This window comes from Artemia franciscana, chromosome 10 (assembly GCF_032884065.1).
Source record: "Artemia franciscana chromosome 10, ASM3288406v1, whole genome shotgun sequence".
Lineage (NCBI taxonomy): Eukaryota > Metazoa > Arthropoda > Branchiopoda > Anostraca > Artemiidae > Artemia > Artemia franciscana.
In genome coordinates this window covers 8,932,539-8,951,791 of record NC_088872.1, presented here as the reverse complement: position 1 = coordinate 8,951,791, position 19,253 = coordinate 8,932,539, and the positions used below count along the sequence as shown (strand labels likewise).

The following is a 19,253-nucleotide window of genomic DNA, read 5'->3' as shown; positions in this document are numbered from 1 at the left end:
TTGCCTCAGAAAAATATTTTTAGTTATGTTACTTAAAAAAAATTATTTTAGCCTATTATTAATAAAATATTAATATTTCAGAGGAAAATGAAGAGAGGTCCATGGTTGAAACAAAGTCGCTAGAGAGCCCCAAATTTAAACAGCTTGTAACTGTTCTGATTGAGTGGATAAATGATGAACTTGCGTCTCATAGAATAATTGTCAAAGATATTGTGGAAGACCTTTATGATGGGCAAGTTTTGCACAAACTTTTTGGTAGGAATCTTTTTAAATATTTTGATTTTATAACATAAACAATTGGTTGAAAATTGAAATCTGAACCTTTCTTTTCATTGAAACCAAGTCCTTTCTATCCTTTTTTTTTGTTATCTACGACAAAGAAAACCATAGAAAGGACACCTTATTCGCTAAAATAGGATATGTAGTAAGTATTATATGTAGTAGATAACACCTCCCACTTCAAACACTAAAGATGAATTTCTAAAGACATCCTTCTTTTACTGGAGATGGATCGTTTTTACCTTGATTTTCTTTTTTATCAACGACCCCAGTAATAATTTTTTTTTTATCAGACCCTGTCAGTTTTTTATAATCAAACAACGACTTATTGTATGGGTTGTTCTTTAGTATGGGTCAAAGCCACCCGTATCAGGGACTGAGATATATTTCGGGAGGGGGGTAATTCTCAAAGGGTATTAAGGGTGTAAATGACCCCAGCAACCGCATAGATGACATGTTCTTCTACGTGTTAATTTTAGCTTTTCCCCTCCTCTTCCCCACTTTAAGGGTGAATTTGACCCATTTCACACAGGGTTGATGATGCGTATTTTAAACATTTTAGTAAGTTGATTTTTCTCTGTCTAGTGATCTAAATGAATTTTGTTGCAATTTGTTCAATGTCTACCCCTTTTTTGTCGCTTCTGTATTGTGCTTATAAGGAAAATATAAAAAATAATAAGATAAGATAACTAGAAAAATCACAAAATTTAGAGCATGTACCCACAAGAATCAGTTTCGAGGGAAAACATCCCTGCGAGAGCTGGATAATTTCCAAAATAGTCTACGCTTAGGCTTTTAGCCCTCGTGGATGGAACACGCCATCTATCCCGAATACCCATTTTTTTTCTAGACTCTTTAACTGGCAATTTTGGTTCAGTTATTGTGTAAAGCCGTGAAAGGGTGAATGTAGTGTTGCCATGTCTAAAAAAAACTGGCGCAATGGCCCTTAAGGAAGCTATTGCTAATTCTAATCAAATTACAGATGCAAAATTTAAATCAGTTACATATTTTGGCATTATTCCGCGTTCTCCCTCAGGAACATCGACTGCTGACATTCGGAGTTGTCTACGAAACTGTACAGAAGTGTTGAAAATACTATCATTAAGATCTTTCCGCTTAAAGTTCGAAACTAGAGAACACCTACAAAAAGCGATAGACATACCTACGAATATTGGCTATGAGTGGCTTTCTGTTGCCGAATACAAGTTCCTGCCCCTTCAGTGCTATAGATGCCAAGCATTTGGCCCCACCTCTGCTAACTGTGTTAATCCAGAGAAATGCTCTCAGTTCCCAGCTCCAAATAAGAACTCTAGAGACAGTCCTTGTCAGCTAGCCCTGAAGTGTATATTATGTGTTAAAATTGACCACCTGTGCTACGCGTATAAATGCCCTGTAGCTCAGAAACAATTAAAATGAATCGCTTTCTAAGCATTGCTTCTTGGAACATAAATTTTGCAGTGATCAGTAAAAATCCTCTTTATGTCAGCTCATGGCGGATTGGGATGTACTTCGTCTACAGTAGCATTTTTCGTCGAAAGAGAGACTGTCCTTGCTGCAACTTGATGGTTGGGTTGAAGTATTTGGTATGTCTAGGTTATCGAGTGGGAGAGAAACACTCTGACAGTGTGACTCCACTTACTCGTACTTGTTTTGTGCTCAAACCAATTTCGTCTTCTGATTTCTTTATGTCGGTTCAACTCTTAAACGTTTTTGTGTTTTCAACATATAGAGGATACACAGAGCGGAAGTTCAGCATAGCTTTTAATAAGCTTGCAAATGCTCTGTCAGAGGTACAGAAAGAAAAAGTCCTTACTGTTATCGCTGTAGGTGACATAATCTGTAATCTTAGTGATATCAATAGACCCAGGGCAGAGATGCTTCTTAGTTCCCGTCTTCAACTCACGGTCATTGACAACGGACTGGTATTTATATATGTACATAATAGTGGGTCTACATCCACTCAGAAACACCAAGGTGGAACTAAAACCCCAAGCTTACTAAAGTCTGCCGTTGGTCGCAGTTTTTTTTTCAGTTGGGTTGTGACAATGGTAGGCCGAAAGTGAGCACAGTGAATAAAGTCTGACCGTACACGAAACGCAAATTCGCAAAATCTTTAACTCAGCAACGGGCTCGTAAGAAGATAGGACTCGAATCAAGATCGACTTTTCCCTGGTTTTGATGTGTTAAGAATTCTGATCCTCGACGTTTCCTAAGTTTTGTGCATCTGATCTCCAGCCTGAACAGGCTTTTACTAAGAAACTAGACAATAGACTCTCAGTGCCTACTGAAGATCTGAACTTTATAGTCACTCACTCCAGTGCCTGTGATGCCATTAACAAAGTTAGAAAAACTACTCAAAGTTTGGTCATAATATTTGTGGCTTGTATCTGGTGAATGCAGTCCAGTGCTGTTTGATCACTTAACTTTAATTTACCAAATGACTTTCTAATGGGCTTAATGCGCGATTCTTTTGGCATCAGTATAATCACTCCAGCTATGAAAAAGGAGTTAGACACATCTGAGTGCATTTCGTATATGCCAATTACTCTTGCTTCTATTCTCTGCAAAATTTTTGAAATACTACTTATTGATGAGATAAATTGAATGTGTTACACCTCCAGTAACCAGTTTAGGTTCAAAAAGGGCAGCAGTAGGAAACATGTGCATCGTCTTAAGTGGAATATCCTTACGGAATGAAAGCAAATTGATGAATTTATTGTTATTGTAGGTTTAAATGTAAGTAAAGCATTCGATTCCGGTATTCGTTGTCAACTCCTATTAAGCAGATATAACCATGGTCTTGACAAGTCGGTAGTCCTTACCTTTTGTGATTTGTATCGAAAAGTTGCAGTGACGATTAAAATTAGTCTACCGAATGGGATAAAAACTCCTTCTAGAAGGAGTTTGCCGAAGAAAAAAAAAGGTGCCGAAGGAATAACTCCTTGACGAATCCCTTTTCAAACAGCGATAACAGTAGATACTGTTATCGTTGTTTGAAAAGGGATTCGTCAAGGAGCTATTTCTTCGGCACCTTTCTTCAATAATAGTGTAGTGGAGGTTTAGCACGTGGTTAAGCCGAGCCTTTTGTATCTTGGTCAAGATCTCTCTTTGTTGAATTATGCTGACGAACTATAGACGAATATTTGGGGAACTCTAGGCCTACATCTCTTCTCTCTGTTTTTTCTAAAATATTTGAAAAGTCTATGCTGAAGCGTCTGCTATGTTTCCTGGACGCGAAGAAGTTTTTTCATCGGCACCAATTTGGCTTTCGAGAGAAGTACTCAACAGAACATGTATGTAATATGCTTCTTCATTTTATATGACAATGTCTAGACTCCGTCCTTATCCCTGAGGCAATATTCCTTGATGTGAAGAAAGCTCTTGACGGCCTTACACACGAGATCCTTTTTGGCAAGTTGTCGCATCATGGTGTTCGTGGAGAAGCTCTGTCCTGGTTTTCTTCATTCCTAACTGGCCGATCCATTGCAGTTAAAGCTTTTGATGAGTATGTTCCAGTTGAACATAGAGTGCCACAAAGCTCAGTTCCCGGGCTATTCCTTTTCCTCACACACACACACACACACACACATATATATATATATATATATATATATATATATATATATATATATATATATATATATATATATAAATTTATTAGCTTTGAATGTAAAAAAAAATCGTTTCTTCTTATATTCTCTCTCATATGCAAAAACTGCTCTATAGTGACAGAGCTTCAAACGTCTAGGGGATCCGTATCCCGCCTAGCTGACCGGTTTGTTTGATTCCTAGGGGCACTTCTAGATGAAAAACTGTCTTTCAAGTGGCAGATTGAGTCGATGAGGCTAAAGGTTTCTCGAGGCCTTGGAACTATTCGGAAGTTGAAGCGAGTCTTTACTTTCTCTATCCTTCGTCTATTATACTTCTCTCTTATTTACCGTTATTTATGTTACTGCTCGTCAGTGCGGATGTCTACATTTCCATCTGTACTTACACCTATACATAATCTCCAATTTAAATCAGCTAAAGTCCAGCAGTCTACCACCCATATTTCTGTTGAACTTCTGAAGGTAAAATATATTCATACGCTACACCTGTCTTTGATTGCATTTCAGTATTTCCATGGAGACCTTCCATCAAGTTTTTCCTGGCGACTTGAGCTTGTTAGGAATGTCAGTCCTTATGAAATCAGGAACCAGGATTATGATATGCTGGTGCCATCCACCCCTGGAGTGCGCTTGGACTTCAGTCTGATAATTGCTGTCGGGCGTGCCTGGAACATAATTCCTGTTGGGATTTCACGGTCCTTTACCATAGCCTCCATCAAGAAACAGTTAAAGAAATTCTTTATTAAAAAAATAAAAAATAATAAGATTAAATTAAAATAAGTTATAATATTGATCAGTTATTTATATTGATTAATTATTTAGAATTGGTTATTAGGAAAGAAATTAATTATTTAGAATTGGATGTTGTGAGCGTTGGTTCCTTGATGTTTATTTGTTTATTGATTTTTTTTAGTATTTTTTTAAAGTAGGTGGCGCGGTGACCAGTTGTACTAGGGTAGGGTTGGTGAGTAGTATCTAAATATATTTTAAGTGTAAATGTACTTAATATTCATCATTTATATTTTTTTTTCCAAATAACGGGCCATTGAGCCCTTTGGGACATTTTTGCTTATAAATGGAGGTATCTTGATAATAAAAGGAGCTTGAACTTGATATTCTGTATTTAAGTCGTTCTTTTTCCCGCTTTGAAAAGTGATATATCGTGTTGAAATGCTTTTATGAGAAAATAGGTATGTCTTTTAACGAGACTAAAACAGAGTTTATTGTCTTCAACCGTAAAGGAAGTGTTCCTGCCCCAGAAGTAAATCTTTGTATCAAGATGATAAAATCTTCAATTATAGTGCATCTTGGTCTACCTGTGGGTTGTAATGTTAAATTGACTCATCTTATGTTAATAGATGATTTTACTAATAAAGCCCTAAAAGCTTACGGTACGATTGTATCTGTGAAAGCTTCATACAGTCGACGGATTCGGGCTCAGCTATTTTCGATGATGGCTGCACCACATGTACTGGCGCTCTCACCTTTTTGGATTTTCCTATATGATAAGTCCTTTTGCTGTTCTACTTGTATATATTTTTGCATTTTTTGTTTGATGCTTTTTTGTTATTGTCTTTCCTTTTATTGCTAGGCTAGTGACATTATGTCTTTTTTAGTGTGAAATAAAGTTCATTCATTCATACTCAGTTGAGTGTAGTAATTATACTAGTGATTCAACTAGTGAGTGTTATAATTATAGAGGCATATATACGCATATATATATTTACATATATGTACAGGACTAAAAGGATTAAAAAATAATAAAACCCCAGGTACTGATATAGTGTGGTAAATGAGTTTCGAAATAAGGTGGCTATAAGGTTAGAAATGAGTTCTTGACGATTATGAATATGATCTTTGAAAAAGGGGAAGTACCTGGCGATTTTAGGAAAACCCTAAATAAACCCCTATATAAGAAATGTGATAAGAGTGAGTGTGGTATTATTGAGACATTAGCCTGGATTCTATAGGTAGCAAATTACTTAGTAATATGATACTTTTTAGACTAGAAAATGCTATAGACGAAGTTTTAAGACAAGGAAAATGCTGTTTTAGGAAGGGTAGAGGATGTGTCGTCCAAATTTTCACTTTTAGATTAATTATTGAGGAGTGCCTCAAGGTCCTCAGTTTTGTAGATTATGAGGAAGCGTTTGATTAAGCTGATAAAGGAGCTTTAACAAATGTTTTGTGTAATATTTTAGGCAAATACACTAAAGTGATTAGTGATGTGTTTTATCGCCATTTGTATGGTTCACTTTCATCGATTTCTTCATAAAGAGCACTGGAAAGGCAATAGGGGAACACGGAATCAAATGGGGAAGAAACTTTCCTGGACTTAAATTGTATTGATGATTTAAGAATCCTAGATGAAAGTGTTAGGAAAATTAAGGAACTTTTAAAGGTTTGCAAAGCATCTTAGGTGAAAGTGTGAGCAAAATGAATGAAATTTTAGGGGTTTTGCAAGTTCGGGGGCGTTAGAATAGGATTGAAAATTAATGTTAAAAAATGAAGTCCATAAGGCTAAAAATAAGTGGAAAATGAAAAGGTGAATTATGATTATGCTGACTTAGATTATGCTGACGTTTTAAGCATCTTAGGTGAAAGTGTGAGCAAAATGAATGAACTTTCAGAGATTTTGTGAGTTCGGGGGTGTTAGATTAGGTCGATAAGGCTAAAAATAAGTGAAGTTGGAAAGGTGGCGTTGGGCAACCGAACGATCGATCAAGTTGACAGCTTTACTTACCTTGGTAGTATTATTAGTAAATTATAAGTATTATTAGACAGTGGGAGCGTTGATAATGTTGAAAGTAGAATTGCCAAAACTCAGGGTGTTTTTTGCACAGTTAAAAAAAGGTTGGAAGATAAGTCTGCGAACAAAGATAGGAAGCTACAGTGATGACAGTAATCAAGTATGGTTCTGAAGTATGGGCGCTCGGAAAAACGAATAAAGACTTGCTTGATGTTTCCCAGAAAAAATTCCTACGGATTGTTTTAGGCACCCGGCTGACTGACTGTATTTTAAACAGTAGGTTGTACAAAAAGTGTGGTTCGGTCCCACTTTCTAGGGCTACAATGAGAGAAAGGTTGAGTTGGCTAAGGCACCTTGTGTGGATGAAAGATGGCAGATTGCTAAAGATTATCTTTTTCGGCCGTCTTCGTCTACACGGAAAGCAGATCGTTCCTAGTCGGGGTTGGAGGATGTCGTAAAGAAAGATTTAAGGGAAATGGGAACTTTCTTGGAGGGTATAAAGAGAGTGGCTTTGAATAGATTATAATGGAAAAAGAGCGTGCTTCGCTGTGTGGGCCTCAGGCTGCTTGGTGCCACGGTGAGTTGTTAGTATATATATATATATATATATATATATATATATATATATATATATATATATATATATATATATATATATATATATATATATATATATATATATATATATATACATCTTCCCATTGGAGTTGTATCGTCGTCTAAATGTAACGCAGGTCCTGTTTATGTCTGCGACGCAAGATGTTTTTTGGTCGGCCTCTCCTGCGGTTTCCCTGAGGTTGCCATTTCAAGGTCTGTCCTGGGATCCTATCGTCCTTCATGTTGATCACGTGCCCAAGATACCGCCAACTTCGCTGCGAATGATGTCCGTAACCATGGGTTGGCCTTTGATGTATCGGACTTTCTGGTTTGTGGCGTGATCTCTCCAGTTGATATTCAGAGTACTCCGAAGGTAGTTGTTTTTAAAGGCAAGAATTTGTCTCTCTTGTTGTTTACTTAGATTCCAGCACTCGAGCTGTATAGGAGTGAAAAAAGGAAATTGTTATTAAATAGCCTTGTTTTTAGTATCGTAACTAAAAACTTCTTCGATCGCCATACTGGTTTTAGTCGGTTAAAAGCTCCACTGGCTTGTCCTATCCTCAACTGCACTTCCCGCTTTCTTGACCTTGAATTTTCCACCGTGTTGCCGAGGTACCTGAACTCTACGACCTGCTCGACAATTGAATCACACTTTATACTCAGAGGGGAATTAGTTGTTGCCTTGCTATTTGTCTTCTCTATGTTGATCTTGAGGCCAGTTCGACAGCATTTTCCTGGATAGTATTGAGGAGATCCTTGAGTTTGGTCTTATTACTTTTCATCAAGGCAATATCGTCAGCAAATCCAGATCGGCTAGCTGCTTTCTTTTTCCAATTTGGATGACAAACCCTGTACAATCAAAGAGTATGTAGTCGACAACGAGGAAAAAGAGGAACGAAGAAAGAATACAGCCCTGTTTTATGCCGAACATGATACAGAAATATCTAGTATTTCCTTCTTGGGTCCGAACACAGCATTCAGTGTTTTCATGTACTGCAACAATTAGGGCCACTATTTTATCAGGAATTCCATTGTATTGCAGGATTTTCCATAGCCAGTCTCGGTCGTTGGAATCGAAGGCTTTCTCGAAGTCCACGAAAATCAGGTATACTTTTTCTCGTCATTCATTGCACTCCTCAACCATCATCCGTAGTGTGTAGATAAGATCCGTGTAAGGACGGGGCGGCTGGAAACCGTGCTGTTTGTTCCCTAGGTACTTATCGAGGATGTTATTCTGTCAGTTCCTGGTGCTCTGCCTTTCTTAAGCTTGCGGGCTGCCTGTCGAACTTCTACATCACAGGGTTCTTCTGTGTTGATTTGGAGGTTCAAAAAAGGGGTTCAAGGGATCTTCTCGACATACAAGGCCCATACTAAGAGTATTTCTGCTGGGACTGAGACAATTTTGCCATTGGTATCTTTAACTGGTCAGTTTGCGATTCGGCATTTCCCCACAATTTCATTGGTAATGACATTCCAAAACCAAGTTGTATTGGGTAGTTTGCTTTCAAAAATCGGGTTCTGGGCTAATATTGTCAACGTCGGGGAATCCGGGGATGGTCCGTGGTCATTATTTAATTGGGCAATCATAGCACAAACAAAAACTTTGGCTCTTTTTGGATGTTTCAGTAGCATAAATTCTTCCAAGGGCAGGTTGCTAGACCACCGCAAAACCTCCTCCTTTATACAGGCTAGGGAGTGGCTGTAGTTACTTACAGGCGGATATATATATATATATATATATATATATATATATATATATATATATATATATATATATATATATATATATATATATATATATATATTTCATAGACATTTTCTATGATAGAAAATTTCATAGACACCATTCAAAATGAACTATATCGATCCTTTATATATTAAATAAGAAAGACCAATTTTTTTTTTAACTGAAAGTAAGGAGTGACATTAAAACTTAAAACGAACAGAAACTACTTCGTATATGAAAGGGGCTGCTCCCTCCTCAACGCTCCGCTCTTTACGCTAAAGTTTGAATTTCTCTCAACTCTACTTTTTAAAACAGTAAAATACTTTAGCGTAAAGAGCGGGGCTTTGAGGAGGGAGCAGCCCCTTTCATATACGAAGTAGTTTCTGTTCGTTTTAAGTTTTAATGTCGCTCCTTACTTTCAATTAAAAAAAATTGTTATCCTTATTTAATCTCTGAACGTTTTTGAATTAATGCATGTTTTGATTTTGGCTCTCGGCAGATGAATAACTAAAACAAAATTTGTATATTTATTTTTTTCGCTAAATGGCTTTTTCGTAGTTTTGATTAAATGATTTTGAGAAAAAAGGAGCGGGGGTGGAGGCCTATTTGCCCCCCATCCCAATTTTTTGGTTACTTAAAAAGGCAACTAGAACTTTTAATTTTTTACGACCGTTTTAATTAGTAAAAGATATACGTAACTGAAAAATTAGCTTACGCAACGAACTTCTGTATTCATATGTTTTGATTACGTATATGAGGGGGGTTTACCGCCTCGTCAGTACCTCGCTCTTTACACTCGAGCTTAAGTTTTGTCCCAAGTTCCTTAAGAATGGCCCCTGAATCACAAAGGCCGTAGAATAAATAGTTGAAATTATTAAAAATACTTTAGCGTAAAAGCGAGGTATTAGGTGGAGGTGAACACCTCATATGCGTAATAATTTCTGTTCGTTTAAAGTTTCAATGCTGCTCCTTACTTTCAGTTGAAAAAACTTTTTCATATTTATTTTTTCATTGTTTTTTTTTTAATAATGCTAGAAATACCTGCGCTCCTGTCCTGGAAATTTTCTTCCCCCATGACAAATTTCTCCATGGAAAGTTCCCCCAACATATCCCCCTCTTCTCAACAACTCCCCCCCCCCAACCAAAAAATCCCCCTGAATACGTCTGTACACTCCCCAATAACCATTACTATATGTAAGCACTAGTCAAAGTTTGTAACTTGTAGCCCTTCCGACGGGGACTGTGGGAGAGTAAGTCGTCCTCAAAGACATAGTTATAAGGTTTTTTGACTATGGTGAATAAAATGGCTATCTCAGAATTTTGATCCGGTGACTTTGGGAAAATAATTAGCGTGGGAGGGGGCCTAGGTGCCCTCCAATTTTTTTGGTCACTTAAAAAGGGCACTAGTTCTTTTCATTTCCTTAAGAATGAGTCCTCTCGCAACATTCTAGGACCATTGAGTCGATACGATCACCCCTGGAAAAAAAAACAAACAAACAAATAAACAGGCATCCATGATCTGCCTTCTGGCAAAAAATACAAAATTCCACATTTTTGTAGATAGGAGCTTGAAACTTCTACAGTAGGGTTCTCTGATACGCTGAATCTGATGGTCTAAGGTTAAGATGCTGAATCTGATGCTCGTTAAGATTCTATTACTTTTAGGGGGTGTTTCCCCCTATTTTCTAAAATAAGGCAAATTTTCTCAGGCTCGTAACTTTTGATGGGTAAGATTAAATTTGATGAAACTTATATATTTAAAATCAGCATTAAAATACAATTCTTTGATGTAACTACATATATATATATATATATATATATATATATATATATATATATATATATATATATATATATATATATATATATATATATATATATATATTTACATATTATTTTAAGGTCCTAAATTATATTTTCAGAAAAATTATCGGGTAAGAAATTAGATGCCCCTGAAGTGACCCAGTCGGCAGAAGGACAACGGAAAAAGCTGCGTGTGGTCTTAGACAGGGTGAATCAGGTATTAAATTTTTATTCTAAAAACATTGAAGTTCGTCCTTATTAAAAGTGTTTGATCCAAGATATAATATATAGCGGGGTCATTTATGCTGTTTTGAACTATGCTTTGCTTTAGATTCTGAAACTAGAATTGAATTTAAAAAAATAAAAACTAGAGCTTATCGCTGTTGGCAACCAACTCTACATTCGTCCTTTCAAGATGTATATATGTTTTGACCCATAGGGCGGGCGAAAAGCGTCGAAAAACACCAGAATTTCCGTATTTGAGGAAAGCACCAAAATTGGCTGAGATGTACTTTCTAGTATGCTCTTTAATATGGCTCGATTACGCAAGCGAACTCAGAACGCCGCTAGGTGGCTTGAAATCCAAGATGGCGGACAAAAATATGAATTTGTCAAAATGAGAAGACATGGCCGTTCAAACAGGCTAGTTTGGGGTAATCGATGGCACATGTTCTGAATATGAACTTGAAAGTAACCTAAGTTGTACCGTAGTGCCGCTAGGTGCATCAAATCCAAAATGGCGGACGAAAATACTCAAAGCCCTGGGCAAACAGCAGTACGAACGGTTTGTGAAGGAACGCCTCGTTGAATGCTCCAAACCAATAACAGCTCCGTTGGTCAAGAATTTCATTGCCATATTTGGGGGGTCTAAGAAGAAAAGACCAACTGCAGCGAAAACTCAGCTCAGCGCCGCTAGAGATGATGTATCACTGTTTGGAGTACTTTATGTGGGCTGTGTTGCTCGAGGAGGCGACATGGATGCAAGGAGGCGAAAACAGTCAGTATCCACTGGCTTTGACGTCTGATGGCCAGATTCGTGTCGGCAACCAGGCTGAACTTGCAGATGTTTTAATCAGCTTAACCCCAGCTGCTGAGGTTAACGTTCCAATTGTTACAGCGAAACTGATAGATGGAGCTGCTCTGGGGCAAATGTTGAACCTAAGGAATTCGAAGACCTTCGGAGAGTATGCAGAAAACGTGTTTTTTCTCATGATATAGTATCAGCTCAGACATGTCGAGAGACTTTACCTTGTATTCGATGTTTACAGATTGGATAGTCTAAAGTCGTCTGTCAGAAGCCAGAGAGGCAAGGGTTCACGTCTAAAAGTAGTTCCGAACACACAAATCCCATTGAAGTGGGAAGAATTCCTGCAAGTAGATGCAAAAAAAAACAGACTTGTTTAACCTGCTGTCCCATGCTGTCGTGAAATGGTCTCCAACGTCAAAATGAGTATATTGCACTACTGGAAACACGTGCATAGCTAATCAGGCATTCGAAGAGCAAAACCTCATCCAGTTATGTTCACAGGAAGAGGCTGACACCCGCCTTTTGCTTCACGCTTGTGACGCAACCTTACAAGGACATGCGTCGATTCGCATACGATCGGTGGACACAGACGTGATTATGGTTGCGACCTCATGCTTTGATCGCATTGGAGTATCCGAATTATTTATTGCGTTTGGTGTACACACCTGAAGTACGTTCACATGCACGAAATAGTTCGATCGCTCGGGCCGACGAAATCACAGACACTTTCGTTCTTCCACGCGTTTACAGGTTGTAATACCGTTTCTTCTTTTATTCACCTCTCAAAGAGGCAGTTCTTTTGTGACTTGGCAAAATATGCCAGAACTGACGGAGACTTTCCTTCAACTGACAAACCAGCCTTCCCAAGTGACAGAACTGCAAGTACACGACCTTGAACGCTTTGTCATGAAGACATACGACGTAAAACAAGACTGCGACGACGTGAATGAATTTTGGAAGGAAACATTTCTCCGACAAAAGACTAAGAACATGTAGAGACTTCCTCCAGCTAGTGCTTCGCTTTTACAACATATCCTTAGAGCTGCACTACAGTCAGGTCATGTGTGGAGTTGCAGCCTGGAATCAACACCCACCCTTCCCAGTTTTTCTGACTTTGGCTTGGTCAGAGGCGCCGATGGAAAGTGGCTTCCCAATTTGTTAGGTTCCCTTCCGCCAGCGTCAAAAGTCTGTCTCGAGGCAGTGCGTTGTGGTTGCAAAAAAAGGTGTAAAAGAAGGTGCCGCTGCAGGAAATTTTACCTTAACTGTATCCCACTATGCTGGTGCAAATCGAAGTGCTTTAATTGTTGAACATGTGATTATTCATTTTACCTGAAGATTCTATTGATGTCTTTGTGTTCCTGATAAAATTATAATTCTTAAATGCTTTAATCCGTCCGTTTAGCTTATGTTGATTCATTTACAATAAATAAAGAGATGAAAAGTTAACAAGTATTTAACTGACTTTGGTTTAGCAAATATAAACAAAGGCCATAAATTGGACGCGTCTTGGTCTCATACTTAGGCAATTTGTACTGTACAGACTGTATTACTATTAGGCGTATGTCGGAATGACAGAGCAATATTTAAAACTGCTGCACTAATTACTCCACTCCAGCCTGTTATATCGGGATCATGAACCTCGCGCGATTCGGAAAACCTGACATTTTCTTCCGCCATCTTCGATTTTAGACCCCAGGCGGATCAACGGTACAACTAAGATATATTTATGTGAATATATGTGCGTTTTCAGAATCTGAAGTATCGCTTGCTCCTAATCCGCCCATTTGAAGTCATTACTTCTTGTTTTAACGAAACTTGTATTTTTCGACCGCCATCTTGAATCTGAAGCGCCTAGCAACACTACGGTACAACTTAGGTTATTTTTAAGTTCATATTCGGAACTTCTGCCATCGATTACCCCATACTAGCCTATTAGAGCTGTCATATCTTTTCAGTTTGACAAACTCGTATTTTCGTCCTCCATCTTGGATTTCAAGCCACCTAGTGGCGTTCTGAGGAAAAATTTCGCTTGCGTAATCAAGTCATATTAAAGAGCATGCTCGAAAGTACATCCCGGCCAATTTTGGTGCTTTCCTCAAACACGGAAGTATTTTGGTGCTTTTCGCCCGCACTACTATTCTTTCTGGTATCAAATTCATGGCTGCGTGTAGTCAGTTGAGTCAGTTTGTGAAAACACACAATTTGGGGAAAATGAAACCTCTTATTATAGGGGACTTCATTTGCGACCTGCCTAGCTCGGAATCTGAACGGGTTCAAGTCGTGCTGGGTTCTTTTCCTGATCAGTTACGAGTTGTTAATAAAGACAAATCCTACACATTTATCAGTGTTGTCAGTACTTTATTGAACCTTGACCATGTTTTGACGAACTTCCCTGTTAGTGAAGGAGTAAGAGTAGTAGCTGATGGTTCCTGCTCCGATTGCCTAGCCTTGTCCTTGTCAATACTACTGGATTTTTTGGAGCCGGTGGGTCCACACAAACCCCGGCGGAAAACCACATGGTGACTCGAGACACGTTTCTAATGATCCTTTAACGAGAACTTTTGCCGATTTATTGAGTAAAATAAAAGTCCCCTTTCATTTGTTGCAGAGAGATGCAAATTTGTATTGCTGTGACAGTGATATATAGCTCCAAATAAGTATGTATTTTGCTGAAATATATCATGCTTTGAGTGCGGCGGAGAGCACAGCAGTTCTGGGGAGGTGCAGGTTCAATCCTAGCAATCTGAATTCGGTGGAAGCTTGTGCGTCGGTGAAGTTGTGGCTTAAAATCTGGCACGAAAATGGGAAGCCGTGAAGGGGAATAGTGAGCCAAGCCAGAAACCATACTAAGCAGAGGTCTAATAAAGTGTTAAACGCTCATCTTGCATGACTCAAAGAACATTTTGTCCAAAAACTTAGCACAAACCCTAACCTCGTTACGTCACTGTGCTTTAAGCCAGAAGAAACGAAGCCCACCTCTAATATTTTAGCTAGTGAGTGGAGTGCTTATTTTGACTTAGAGTTCAAAGCGCCTGACGCATTCCTAGAGTCACGTTATAAAGAAGAGTTAGATTCAACGCTGTCTGATAATTTTGATGACTTTCCAGTTTCACCGTCTCTTATTTGCCAAGTGGATAAAAAGTAAAAAAAAAGGTTTATTATAAAGGTTATGATAGCATTTGTGCTTTAGATCTTTCGTTGGGAATTGAAGTTCTTTGCCATTATATTGCCATATTGTTCCAGATGCTTTTTCCAGATGGTATAGTTCGGAGTTGTTTTAATGTGGGTTTGGTCATACCGATTTAAAAAAAAAAGAAAGGAAAACTAGCAGTACAACCATCTTCTTATAGACCAGTAACCATTTCTTCTGTATTTTGTAAGTTATTTGAAATAATAGTGTTTGGTGAGACTTATGATTAGTGTAAAATGCCTCGCACCAGTTTGGTCTCCGTAAGGGCTTGGGCTGTACCCGTGTACTCTACCTTCTTGCTACTATATTACTTGGGGCTCATCGTTAGCGGGAACGTTTGATTCTGCAGCAGTATGAAGTTAGAAGAACCTTTGATTCAGCATTTCATGCCCAGATAATACTTTAAATGTGTAAGCGAAATGTGAGTTCTTCCATCGTGCGATCACTGCACGATATGTATAAGAACCTTAAGCTTCGTGTTCGTTTGCAAGAGGGTGATCTAATTGAGAAGGTTTCGGTATATAAGGGAATGAAGCAAGGGGCTATAATTTCTCCAACTTTGTATCATAATATCAGTGAGACACAGAAGGTCGTGTCGTTGGGTTAAATTTTCAAACATACGCTTCCATCTTCTGCGGATGACCTGCTAAATTTGCATTAACGGATTACATTCGTGGAAGCATTAATAAGAAAGGCTTTATTTGAAGCTTGGAAGACAGAAAAAAGGGAAAATGTGTAGCTTCTTACCTTTTTTTTGCAAGGTAGTATATGTCGTGTAAGTTACAGGAATCCTCAATGCGATGATTGCAGGAATCATTGCTTCATTTGTCTATTCTTGTATTACAAAAGCTTAAAGAAAAGGAGACTGATGGTATTTGAGCCCTGATAAGAACACAGTTGCCAATTCACGAAAATGTAGGGGGTAAAATTTTTCTGCTGTTTCTTTTAAACCAGAGGCACAGAAAAAGTGTTTTTCAAAATCTAAGGTTGGGATTTATTTGTAATTTTATTAATGAAAATGATCCCAAAGGGTATTTTTAAAGATCCCCCAATTAGTGCCCTTGGTCGTGAACTCTATTTTACAAAGAAGTGCAGGAAATGTCTGCCCGTGGAAACGAGGAATTCTAGCTTGGAAAAGGAAAAATTCGAGCTGTAAAAAAGGAAATTATAACTCATATGGCATGGACTTCATATATGCGAAGCGATATATCTCAAATATCTGAGGGGCGTGGTTCAAATCAACTCAAGAAAGAATTGGTCTGTGAAAGGGCTGTGCTAAGTTCTGACAGAAGACTTAATTTCGTCAGTCCAACACGGTCAAGCCACGTCGATACGTGAATTCTGCCTGATTAGCCTTAGTAAAATCTAAATACTTTGAAGTTTTCTTAGGAATCCTTAAGCTTTCTAATGCCCGTTTCAAAAATGAGGATCAATTTTGCACTTTAAAAGAGCATAAAGAGGAAAATTGTATGTACTTTAACGGTAATTTTGGCACCTTAAGAAGTGTTTTTTTTTTTTTTTCAATTTTGACGTGGAACAGGAAGGAGTCGAATATTGGCCCACAGGAAGATGTGAAATCATCAGTCGACTCAAAATCTGGCTGCAGAAGCAAAAGTTTGACTCATGTAAGATCTTAACTTTAGTTAGTTACTAGGTATTGTACACACATCGATATTTAGATTAACCTAAACCTCAGATTTTTTTCTTTTTTTTTGTCGGATGAGAAGGAAGTTCACAACACCTTAGCTAGAGATGTGTAAGATTTTTTTTTCCAGCGTACCAAATTTCGTGTATATTTTGAAGTGATGGTAGAAAAGGAGTGTGCGCCCGATAAGATTATTCAATGGACCTGATGACCTAATCGTGGCGTTGTAATCCTTTTTGAAGTATAGTGTAGTATTTTGTCTTTCTTGCGGGACATTTCTGTTTAATTTTTCCTTTTAACAAGTTAAACATAAATCAGTAATAGGAAAATCACTGATTCATATTGTTCTTCACAGCAGATAGGTCACAACGAGTAAAAACTGATCAAACCGTCAGTAATTATAGTCACAAGGAGGGGTGCTAATTGGAGTGGGTGGTATTTCCGCCTAGATTCTGTAAAATGTCTTTTTTGGTATTTTCATTAAAAAATTGAAAAAAAAACAAAAAGTTTGCCCCCCACCCGGATTTTTAAAAATACATATTTTTTTTATATTCGTAAAAAATCTAAAAGATCCTTGCTTCCCCTCAAACATAAAATGCAAAAGTTCGTTAAATGGTGCCCATGATTACTAGCTATTTTAATGCTTCAATATTTTGTGGAATCTTATTGCTATGTGGACATGTTGGTCTCTATATATTCAAAATTATTTATTTGTTTTAGGTTCTTGGCATTAGTAGAAACATAACTCCTCGGTGGAGTGTTGAAAGTATTCACAGTAAAAATATCGTCCCAATATTGAAGCTTCTTGTGGCACTTGTTCGCCACTACAGAGCACCTATAAGACTGCCTGAAAATGTCATACTAGAGGTGGTTGTTGTTCAGGTACGTATCCACGTAGCCATCACTAAAAAAAAGTAGATATTCCTCTTAATGTGTTAATTTGATAAAAAAAAATGTGTCAATCTAAGGTGTAAAAGCATTTTCCCTTCTGCTTGTCATGAAATAACATTATTCGTAACCATTGTATAGATAATAAAATAAGAAAAAATTTATTCTATTCTTTGATTCGTAGCTATATTTAGCTGTATTGAATGAATTTTGAGAACGTTAATATTTATTTAAATATGTCAGTTCGATAACTTTGAATAAAATTCCATCATTATTTCGTAAAAAACTACTTCTTTTATTGGTCATTTTTAAAAAGTCTTATTTAACAATAGTTTTTTTCACGCTTCTACAATTGAACTGCTATTATTCTAAAGTAATTCACTAATTAATTAATGAAAACGAACTTAAAATAAAAAAAAACAGCACAGAAACAACAGTTCATCATTCCAATTGAAAAAACTACTACTGCTACCAACAACTAACTGCAGCACCGAAGCGCCTGGGGCCAAAACAGCAGTGCATACCCCTCCCCCATTCTAATTTCATTTAAATCCTTGATTACGACCTCTTCCCATCTCATTTGGTGACGATCTGCTTTTCGTCTGGCCTTAGATGGATGACGAAAAAGGACGACCTTTGACCATCTGTCCGCCTTATTGGGAGGGTTTATTAAAACCTTCTCTATTCACCCACCTCAAAGAGTTCTAATTTCATTTGAATCCTTCTTTAAGACGTCTTCCCATCTCATTTGGTGACGATCCGCTTTTCGTGTGGCCTTATATGGATGACGGAAAAGGACGACTTTTGACAATCTCTTTGTTATTGGGAAGATTTATTGAAAGCTTTCCTCTTTACCCACCTCAACGAATTTTAATTTCGTTTAAGTCTTTCTTAAGACCTTTTCCCATCTCATTTGGTGACTTGACAGTCTGTCATCCTTGTTGGGACATCTAATGAACATCTAATGTTTTTTGACATCTAATGAATTGAAACCTTCCCTCTTTACCCATCTCAAGGAGTTGTAATTTCATTTAAATCCTTCTTTACGACCTCTATCCCATCTCATTTGGTGACGATCTGCTTTTCGTCTGACCTTAGATAGATGACGAAAAGGACGACTTTTAACAATCTCTCCTCCTTATTGGGAGGATTTATTGAAGCCTAATTTATTGAAACCTTCCCTTTTTACCCACCTCAAGGAGTTCTAATTTCACTTAAATGCTTCCTTACGACCTCTTCCCATCTCATTTGGTCCTCCTTTTTGGGAGTTTTATTGACACCTAATTTATTGAAACCTTCCCTCTTTACCCATCTCAAGGAATTGTGATTTCGTTTAAATCCTTCTTTACGATATCTATACCATCTCATTTGGTGGCGATCTGCTTTTCGTCTGGCCTTAGATAGATCACGAAAAAGGACGACTTATAACAATCTGTCCTCCTTATTGGGAGGATTTATTGAAACCTAATTCATTGAAACCTTCCCTTTTTATCCACCTCTAGGAGTTCTAATTACATTTAAAATTTAATTTCATTTCCGTCATCCTTCCGCAAAGGGTGTCGTAGTCACTTCAACCTTTTCTTATTGTAGCCGTTGAAAGTGGGGAAGACCCCATTGTGGGATAGAATTAACAAAATATCGTACCTATATTGAAACTTCGTATTTCATTTAGCTTCTTAAGTACCGTTAAGTCTACCTGGAAGAGTCATATTAGTTAAGTCATATACGTCACACATTTGTT

At 37.6% G+C, this 19,253-nt stretch overlaps 1 protein-coding gene across 5 annotated transcripts in view; it reads left to right on the top strand.

Annotated features, from left to right (window-relative positions):
- LOC136031745 (beta-parvin-like) overlaps positions 1–19,253 on the top strand; it is a 75,121-nt gene that overhangs the window by 43,745 nt on the left and 12,123 nt on the right. For all 5 annotated transcript variants that reach the window (XM_065711467.1, XM_065711468.1, XM_065711470.1 and 2 more), the window contains 3 exons: positions 82–255; positions 10,882–10,979; positions 17,345–17,506. In XM_065711467.1, coding sequence (XP_065567539.1) covers positions 82–255; positions 10,882–10,979; positions 17,345–17,506 — 434 coding nt within the window. The remainder of the gene's footprint in view (positions 1–81; positions 256–10,881; positions 10,980–17,344; positions 17,507–19,253) is intronic.